This window comes from Primulina tabacum, chromosome 6 (assembly GCF_025594145.1).
Source record: "Primulina tabacum isolate GXHZ01 chromosome 6, ASM2559414v2, whole genome shotgun sequence".
In the NCBI taxonomy this organism is placed as follows: Eukaryota; Viridiplantae; Streptophyta; class Magnoliopsida; order Lamiales; family Gesneriaceae; genus Primulina; species Primulina tabacum.
This window is the reverse complement of record NC_134555.1, coordinates 3,789,157-3,798,332: the sequence shown is the minus strand read 5'-3', so window position 1 is coordinate 3,798,332 and position 9,176 is coordinate 3,789,157. Positions and strand designations below refer to the sequence as shown.

The 9,176-nt window shown below is 34.2% G+C and overlaps 2 protein-coding genes across 3 annotated transcripts; both read left to right on the top strand.

The window, feature by feature from the left end:
- Window positions 1-993: 993 nt before the first annotated feature.
- Window positions 994-3,586, top strand: LOC142548816 (putative small nuclear ribonucleoprotein F). 2 transcript variants are annotated; one of them, XM_075657366.1, is made up of 6 exons: window positions 994-1,124; window positions 1,768-1,855; window positions 1,982-2,019; window positions 2,336-2,400; window positions 3,191-3,260; window positions 3,413-3,586. In XM_075657366.1, the coding sequence occupies exons 1-5, from the start codon at window positions 1,119-1,121 to the stop codon at window positions 3,258-3,260; spliced, it is 267 nt and encodes an 88-aa protein (XP_075513481.1). In that variant the 5' UTR covers window positions 994-1,118; the 3' UTR covers window positions 3,413-3,586. The 2 variants fall into 2 exon arrangements, with proteins under 2 accessions (XP_075513481.1, XP_075513482.1); XM_075657367.1 differs by having other exon boundaries at window positions 3,410-3,586.
- Window positions 3,587-4,796: 1,210 nt separating this feature from the next.
- On the top strand, window positions 4,797-8,962 carry LOC142548813 (malate dehydrogenase [NADP], chloroplastic-like). The gene is made up of 14 exons (XM_075657353.1): window positions 4,797-5,057; window positions 5,153-5,246; window positions 5,807-5,893; window positions 6,049-6,133; window positions 6,288-6,469; window positions 6,586-6,656; window positions 6,744-6,834; window positions 6,987-7,061; window positions 7,148-7,249; window positions 7,334-7,456; window positions 8,008-8,076; window positions 8,173-8,241; window positions 8,340-8,393; window positions 8,615-8,962. The coding sequence occupies exons 1-14, from the start codon at window positions 4,891-4,893 to the stop codon at window positions 8,666-8,668; spliced, it is 1,323 nt and encodes a 440-aa protein (XP_075513468.1). The 5' UTR covers window positions 4,797-4,890; the 3' UTR covers window positions 8,669-8,962.
- The last annotated feature ends 214 nt before the right edge of the window (window positions 8,963-9,176 follow it).

The window sequence follows — 9,176 nt, the reverse complement described above, 5'->3', positions numbered from 1 at the left end:
TATTATACATTTGAAACCTTTAATATAAGACTTGTATACTGTGAGATTTGCAGATTATCACTTCGATGAGTTTAGAATTTCAAAATCTAGGAGAAAAAGAAAGATACAAGAGAAAGAAAATTCAAAAGCTCCCGAAGAAGCAATATTGGGTGATATAGTAAGAGAAATCAATGAACCAAACTTGGATAATATTATTCATGAAAAATCAAATTCTCGTGAAAATAATGAGATTTCAACAAATTATATATCATCTCGAAAATTGTGGGATCGAAAAACACATTTGTTGACAATGTATTTGTCATAAATGTCGTCTTTGACATCATACATAATGAAGATCCAGAACCACAATTTGTTAAGGATTGTCAACAGATGATTGGCCAAAATAGAAGAAGGTCATACAGAGTGAATTAGACTCACTAGAAAAACTTAAAGTGTTTCGACTTGTAGTACGAATACCTGAAATTGTAATCCCAGTAAGATATATATGGGTTTTTGTACGAAAGAGGAATGAAAATGGTGAAATTGTAAGTAAGCCAATAAGCTAATTTATATTAAATATATATCATAGTTACAAGCCATTTATAATGGCATAAATTCCGTATTTTTTTCATGAAAATTAAATTTAGGTAAAAAAAATATAAAAATTATTAAAAAATTGAAAATATTAAATTTTTTTTTTATATTTATTTTCAAATATTTTAAAAAAACTATTTATTAAAAAAATAATTTGAACATGCAAGCAACCCATACGCACTTGCCCTGGTTAATATAATGCTAGTTATTTTGCAGACGCGATGCGTATATGTACAGTCTTTTTTATCATTCTCGATGGACTAAAGTGAAATTTGACAAATTATGGAATGACTAAATTGATATTTGAATTTTTTAAATGAAAAATAAAAATGTGCATTGAAATTTTTTTGAAAAAAAAACAAAAAACAAATGTATTAAATCAGTATTATATAAGAATAAAGTTGTAAGAAAATTGAATAGATATAATCATAAAAATGGCGGAGAAGACGACGTCGTTATAATTGTGTGCTTTCCAAGCCCTAAACGCAATCTGTACTCCCAAAATCGACAGCGGAGAGAAATCTCTACTGCCAAAAATCTCTGCGATGGCTGTAAGTCGTTATCTGTATAATTATTTTATCGCAAATACTATTAGTTTTGTGGTGCCATTGTTGTATTAGTATCGATGAAGAAGTAATGGAGGAAAGGAATTGGTAGTTTAGACATTCTGATTTGTAATTGTTTGTCAAAGACAAAAAGAAATCACGATTTGGGTTTAGCTTAACTTGAGGCAATTTACATACTCGGGATTGTCATATGTGCTGATTTCTTTTTCAGACAAATGGTTAGAGTTGAGTTGCTATAGTTTTGTCAACAATGAACCATATTTCCAGCTTGAAGAAAATTAAATCTTTGGCTTCTTCAGTATTCCTTACAAAATGTGTTTGCATAATACCGTAGAAATGGAACCAACGAAATATGTAGGAATTGCATCTTGAACACGTGGCCTCCCTGCTCTACGACCATGTTTATTTATTTTTCAAAGAGAAGCTCGAGCTTGTGATTATACAATCACACTATCCTGTTTAGCATAACTTTTCTCTGTTTGATTGCGCTGAAAGGCAGAGACTTCTTTGGAAGTTTTTTTATTGGATTTCGCAGTGTTGTGTTGACAGCAGTTAACTATATATGCCTTTAAGTTGTACAGCTGACAATTGCTGCATTTTAAAACTGTTTTACCTTTTGTTCTTACAGACTGTTCCAGTTAACCCGAAGCCTTTCTTGAACAATTTGACCGGGAAGCCTGTAATGGTAAAACTCAAATGGGGAATGGAATACAAAGGTAATGAAGCGACATGTGCTCTTGAGTTCTAAGATTTTGTGGTGTATGGACATTTTCTGGTGCTATTGGTGTCTCCTGATTTGTTAAATATCATGATCAAGTTTTTATTTTTTTGGTTTTTTTCAGGTTTCCTCGTCTCTGTGGATTCATATATGAACTTGCAGGTACCAACTGAGAGTGTTTTTTATGTTATCACTTCAAGTTATGCCAAAATGCACTAGGACTACTTTTTATTCAGTAATGACCATGATGAGTATACTCAGCGTGGAAATTGTGTACTAATGCTTAAGCATTCGACACTCATAACCACTTTCAAGGAGTATAAGAACTTTGAAATATTATAAATGATAGGGTAAAAATGGTCAAGTTTGCGGTTGAAATAAAACAATAAAATGAGTTGGTGTCTTTCCTCTTAAAATGGCTAGAACCAGTTCAATGCTGCTCCATGTCAGTCATTTATATGAATACTGTTTTTGGCAGCTTGCAAATGCTGAAGAATACATTGATGGGCAATGCACTGGAAGTCTTGGGGAGATTTTAATCAGGTACTGAACCAGCCAATTCTATTTTGTTTTTCTAAAGTTTCCAACTACCTAGCTAATATCTCATTCTATTGCTATCCTCAAATTAGAGTCCTAAGTTCATAGAATCATTTATGTCAAGATTTTGATTTGCCTGTTCAAATACTAAAATCGTACCATGGTTGCAAGTTTCAATCTGAAAAATTCATTGCTGATCGGATGTAGACCTATTTCACGTTAAATCACTTGTATTTTTCTTGGTGCTTTTCATTCTTTAGAAGACACATTTTTATAATTTTTGGATGTCTCTACTCGGAATGTGGCCTCTCCATAAAATGTGGCCATAATGTGCAGGAGTTTTTGTCAATTGAAATTGTTGAAATGGTTGACCAATCGTGACACCACCTGGATGGCTGGACAAACATATGGGGGGCTAAATAGAAAACATGATTTATTTACCTTATTGTTAATCTTATTTCCCAACCATTGAAATGAAGTGGGTCATTTATTTTAAAAAGCTGTGAAGCCTTTACGAGACAAAGTATATTTAGTCTAGATGAAGTTTGCTCCAGATTGTTTGAAAATCAGAACAGCCCCCCTTTCATTGATTTGTGAATTTGAGGTTGTACGAGAGAGGCATTTGTTGGAGTTTGCCAAAAAAATCGGGTGGTTTTAACTTATAAGAAGTGATGATATAAAATTCCTCTTTTATTTATGTTTGCAACTTTAGCTTTGCTGCTTATGGTATCGTGTGCAACTTTTTCGCTGTTTGTTGGCGACAATTAACCGTGTCTCATGTATGTTGCATTTGCAGATGCAATAATGTTCTTTATCTTCGTGGGGTGCCAGAGGACGAAGAAATAGAAGAAGCAGACCTTGATTAGGTAGCTCCTGGAGCAATCGTATCACTGCTTTCCATCTTCTGATGCCTTTTTTAAAACTGCAAATTTACATCATTTATCAGTATTGTACACAAGAGGAGTCGGTTTTCACAAAATGAATGCCCAACTCATCTTCATGTATGATATCTCAGCAGACCGTGCTAGAGGCGAAGTATGGTATTGAGGTTGTAAGGACTAAATCTCGGGATCAATCTGCCTCAAACTTTGATTGTTGGCCTATCTTAAATTTAGTTCCGTTCTCTTCATATCAGGACTTTGATTGTGTTCCTATTACTAAAAGCCGAATTAACCAATGTATTTGGGATCAACTTTTTTTCATTTAATTGATAAAGTTGATGGCCTCACAATATGTTGTCCACGGTGATGGATCAACACTTGGCGTCATCAATTACCAAGAGAATGTACATTTACAACTATAACAGTTTATATAGCTACATTTATAGTTATATATTATATATATAACTATAAAAATAGCAATCTGTATATATGTATATTCATCTATCAAATTTATTGAGAACATACAAATTGGGTATCAGTTTCGCCAAAAGGAAATTTGTCATAAAGTGAGTATGGCTAGTCCCAAGATCTACTCCGTGAAGAATCCCAAGATCTACTCCATTGAAGAAAACTTTGACACATTACTCGTCTCGTCTCGGTTAAATATTCTTCGAACCCGCCTCACCTCAAATACAAAACGGGACCTGTTAGACGTGTTAGACCCGATTTTTTTAAATGACAACTATAATTTTTTTTCTCACATGACTAAATTATAAAACAAATAAGCCTCAAAATATAACACGATAAAAAATTAATTCATTTCTTAGACCACACTTAATAATGACAAATAAAATATCTTCACGACATATTGAATTACATAAAAAAAAGTTATTAACTCTTAAAAAAAAATTGACATCTACGAATGAACATTAATAAAACTAGAACCATATAGTATTTATTTATATGCATATATGAGCTGGGTATTATAGGACACATGACCCGCCTCATACTCGGACGAGTCTAAAAAATTGGACCTGAGACCTGTCACATGACAAATTTGGTATTCTCAAACCCGTCTAGATAAGACAGGTCATTGTGGATCTAGATAAAACCTGAACCCATTGACATTCTAGATAGTTGCTTTCTTCTTCTTCGTTGTAGCATAAAAGGGACTTATCAGGTAATAAAATTATAACAAAACGCTAATGTTAAAAATTGTGGTAAATTCAATCAACAAAAACAAGAAAACATGTGAGTTTTTTTCCAACCAAATTGGATTCATCACAATATCAAAAAACATAAAAATCCTGCGTAAAAATAATTTTCACAGGTGTTTCTTCCGAAAAAGAACATTTCGGTTATTTTCAAATAAAATCCATATACCATCACAATTTTCATTAATATTATTTATAACCATTTTAGAATTTTGATTTATTGTAAAAAAAATGAGAGGAGATTTATTGACAGGTGTCATCACCTTAGCCTTATAACTTCCATTTCCCTCATCTTTCTTTACACTGTTTCTTCAACTTCACACACTAATTATATATCCGCTTGCATAGCAGTCAGGTGGCTGAAACTCTAGCATCTAAAAATCTTTGCAGGCACATTTTCAATGGCGGTGGCAGAGTTAAACACGTCTTCTTCATGCAAAAGACCGGCCCTTTACAATTCTCTAAAGGGTTCTTGCGCGCTAAGTCCTCATTACAATCATCGTTCTGTTTTCCTCAGGCCAGCCCCCGCATCCCGCGGTTCAAAGATTTGCTGCTCTGTAACTTCCAAGTAAGTTGCCGTTTTTATGTATTTGCGTGTATTTTCAAGAAAGTTGATGAGATTTTCTTGGTTGGATTGGTTATTTTTATGATGGATTTTTTTAGTGAAATTCAAGCACCGGTGGCTGTGAAGATCGAGGACCCGAAAAAGAAAGCCGATTGTTATGGTGTCTTTTGTCTCACTTATGATCTCAAAGCTGTGAGTATTTTGCATTTGATTTCATTTCGGGGGAGACGTATTTTTTGGGAAATTTATAAATGACAGTTGGAAAATTTTCTCCCGAGAGTGGTTCGGCCTTGAAGCCTCCACTGCTTGGTATGGGATTCATTCTTTCATGAAAGCATATACTCTCGCAAATTGTCCCGAATTATGCATGTTTAGCTGTGATTTCGAATTCATAATGTTGTAAAAATAACTTTTTATAATGATAACAATAATGTAGGGAGTAACATACTAAGAGTTTAGCAAAGGTTTACTTATTATGAAATGTTTGTTTTCCGGTTAATGTCTTGTTTCTATCTCGTGTCCATGTATCTTAAAAGAAAATTTTCTCAAAGTCATAGCACACGATCATAAATTCATTCATGTTATTAAGCTTCCTGTGCTTTTGTGCACCATTAAATGTGTTTTGAGTGGTGAACCACCTGAAAGTGAAATTTTCTGTTATGTCTTAAAAATGGTTGAGAAAAAACCATTCATTTAAATTTCGGAAAATGAAAATCACTTGTCTTGTTCCATTGCTGTTTATGTTTTTATAGGAAGAGGAAACTCAATCTTGGAAGAAACTGATAAATATCGCTGTCTCTGGTGCAGCGGGGATGATATCCAATCATCTTCTTTTCAGAGTAAGAGGTTTCTTCTCACTTATCATTCATAAGTGGCAGCATGTCGAATTTCGATTTCGAATTGAGGGCCAAATTGTGCATGGTTTCCCATGTGAGTGCAAGTTCTAATTTTAAGGCTCAGGAAAATAAATACTTGTTTTGTACTGGGTTATCAGCTTGCTTCTGGCGAGGTTTTTGGGGCAAATCAACCAATTGCATTAAAACTATTGGGATCCCAGCGTTCGATCCAAGCTCTTGAAGGTATGAGTGTGCCTATTCCGATTACATTTTTGATAGATCTTAATTAATTTTAGCGGTTCCACTTTATATTCTCGATAGATTTAATTCTCTTAAGCTTCGACTATATTTGTTGCAAGCTGTACTGGAAAAGTTTGAACTCTACTTGACATTTCAGGAGTTGCAATGGAACTAGAGGACTCTTTATTTCCTTTGTTGAGGGAAGTGAGCATCGGCATTGATCCATATGAGGTGTTCCAAGATGCAGAATGGGCACTTTTGATTGGAGCAAAGCCTCGTGGCCCCGGAATGGAACGAGCCGGCTTACTAGACATAAATGGGCAGATTTTTGCTGCACAGGTGCCGTTTTCTTGAAATAACATACAGTTATGAATGATTAATTTCACTGTGTTTTCTTGGAGTGACTTCCTGAATTTCATACTAAGCGACATTTATATTCTGACCTTTTATTGCAGGGAAAAGCCATAAATGCTGTCGCATCCCGTAATGTAAAAGTGATTGTTGTGGGCAACCCTTGTAATACTAAGTAATTTTATATTCCTCGTGTGCTCATTTCAGAGTTGTTCGTTTTATTTAATTTTTTACTAATATTATTGTTTTTTTCCTTTTAAAGTGCTTTGATTTGTTTGAAGAATGCTCCAAATATTCCTGCAAAAAATTTCCACGCCCTGACTAGATTAGATGAAAATCGGGCAAAATGTCAGGTAAGCAAAAGCTATCAGCATATTCAGTATATATGTTTCATGTAACATTGCTGGGATGCAGTTTTTTCTTTGCATTTTTATGTCTTGATTCGTCACATACGAGAATAATTGTAGTACTTGTCAAAATATGACCTTTTTCATGGTGTATACAGCTCGCCTTGAAGGCAGGAGTCTTTTATGACAAAGTTTCTAATGTTACCATATGGGGAAACCACTCAACAACGCAGGTCATTCATCAGATTTTATATTAAGCTCGTTATGTTATAGGGTTTTGTCATTTTTTATATGAAAGTTATACTTTATATTGAATCAGGTTCCCGACTTTTTAAATGCCAAAATAGATGGTTTACCTGTGAAAGAGGTTATCAAAGATACAAAATGGTTGGAAGAAGAATTCACAGAGAAGGTCCAAAAGGTTAGATGTATAAGCTTTGATTTATATTAAAGTGCAATACACTCAAACACAGCAATAACGGCTGATTTGAAATTGATCTTTCAGAGAGGTGGTGTACTCATTCAGAAATGGGGAAGGTCATCAGCTGCATCCACTGCCGTTTCAATTTTAGATGCAATAAGATCTCTCGTAACTCCTACACCAGAAGGGGATTGGTTCTCATCCGGAGTAAGTTGTTGGATTCTTCATTAGTTCAGAATCTATAGAATCATATTTCGCAATGTTGATAAAAGTAATCTATACTAACAAAATGATGAACTCATGAACGCTTTAATAAAAATATGTGTTACATCCTGATCTGCATAAGTGAGATTCTACTTAGTGTATTCTACTTTTAACTACTTAACATCATCGTTACTTCACAAAATTGACTAACCCAAGATGCCAGTAGATTTAAGTGTAATTTTATGAAGCCACTAACACATGCTCCACATCAAGTGTGGATATTACCGTTGCTTCGAAACAAGCTTCTATATTGTATATCTTGTGTATTACACAAGCAGTATAAGAAATAGAGGGATTGCATTTTAAGTTTAACTATATATGAAAACTTGTTATTTTCTGTTGAGAGGGTGAGTACTAGCTGGTTCCATTTTAGCTTATAACTAGACTTCGAATGTATCATGGCTACATTCTTGGAGACATATCATCACTCACTATATTATATTGAATTTCACGCTGGTCGGACTTTGATATTGTATCCTTTGGCAAAAATTTAGGTGTATACGACTGGAAATCCATATGGTATAGCAGAGGATATTGTTTTCAGTATGCCATGCAGATCAAAAGTAAGCATTTTTGCTTAAGTTTTTTCTTTCATGTCATTTTCGTTGATATGATTTTCTTGAAGTTTTGTTTCATTTATCTATTTTTTACGTTCTCAGGGAGATGGTGATTATGAACTAGTGAAAGATGTGGTATTTGATGACTACCTTTGGAGTCGAATAAAAAACGTATGTTTTATGTGCTTTATACATTATCTCCTGACCCCCTTGTCTCAACAAAATTAGGCCTCTACGGTATACAGCGGATATGTTTTGTTATTTTGCAGACAGAAGCTGAACTTCTCGCTGAGAAGAAATGTGTTGCTCATCTCACCGGAGAGGTAATTATCTAGGAATTTAATTATTCCGTTCAACTTTTCCTGTATTTTGTTCTTCTGTCAATAAGATTCTCACCATTGTTTCTTTATAAAATCTTGGTTCATGTGTATTGATTGGCACTCCACCAAGTTTTTGATTCTTGGCTTTGTTGGATTAGAGAGAACGCTCTGATATTCTTGGGACCGTCTCTTAAATTTGCATCAATTAACGTCTTTTTTTTCAGGGTATTGCTGTGTGTGATCTTCCCGAAGATACAATGCTTCCAGGAGAAATGTAAAATCGAAGGACTAGTTGCATATGCCGATAGACGACGACAACCCATTGTCCCAAGCTTCCTACAGTCGGTAGAGAAAGATGATGTAGATACGTCTTTCTTCAATATTTGGGATAATTTGGATCCCCATTCGACAAGTTTTGAACTCATTTTCTGCTGCTCATGTATAAATCGACTTTGCACTGTGGGCATCTTCTGTTTGTAGTTTATAATATAATTTGCTTGAGATCTAAAATATGTGATTTTTATTGTGACACTTTAATTGATGACTTCTATGGAATGACATAATTCTCCTGATGATTCAGTTTAACATTCGTACCGATGCAGACAGGCACAAGTTTGCCTATAGTTTCTTACTCAATTACATTAAAAGCTTCCACACAAAGTGGAGATGTTAAAGAAAATATAAACCCTTCAAATAAATTTGCATATCTCCTACACCATACCGACACATTCGCTAATTTTTATGGTATTATATTAGAAACATTAAACCTGGCACAGTTGGCATCCG

Excerpts from the sequence above, each read along its gene's own strand:
- LOC142548816 (XM_075657366.1), top strand. Across the intron at positions 1,856-1,981 it reads ATGGGGAATGGAATACAAAG|GTTTCCTCGTCTCTGTGGAT; the intron begins GTAATGAAGCGA and ends GGTTTTTTTCAG. Across the intron at positions 2,401-3,190 it reads CTTGGGGAGATTTTAATCAG|ATGCAATAATGTTCTTTATC; the intron begins GTACTGAACCAG and ends TTGCATTTGCAG.
- LOC142548813 (XM_075657353.1), top strand. The coding sequence starts at position 4,891 with ATGGCGGTGGCAGAGTTAAACACGTCTTCTTCATGCAAAAGACCGGCC. Across the intron at positions 6,835-6,986 it reads AAAATCGGGCAAAATGTCAG|CTCGCCTTGAAGGCAGGAGT; the intron begins GTAAGCAAAAGC and ends TGGTGTATACAG. Across the intron at positions 8,077-8,172 it reads GTATGCCATGCAGATCAAAA|GGAGATGGTGATTATGAACT; the intron begins GTAAGCATTTTT and ends TTACGTTCTCAG.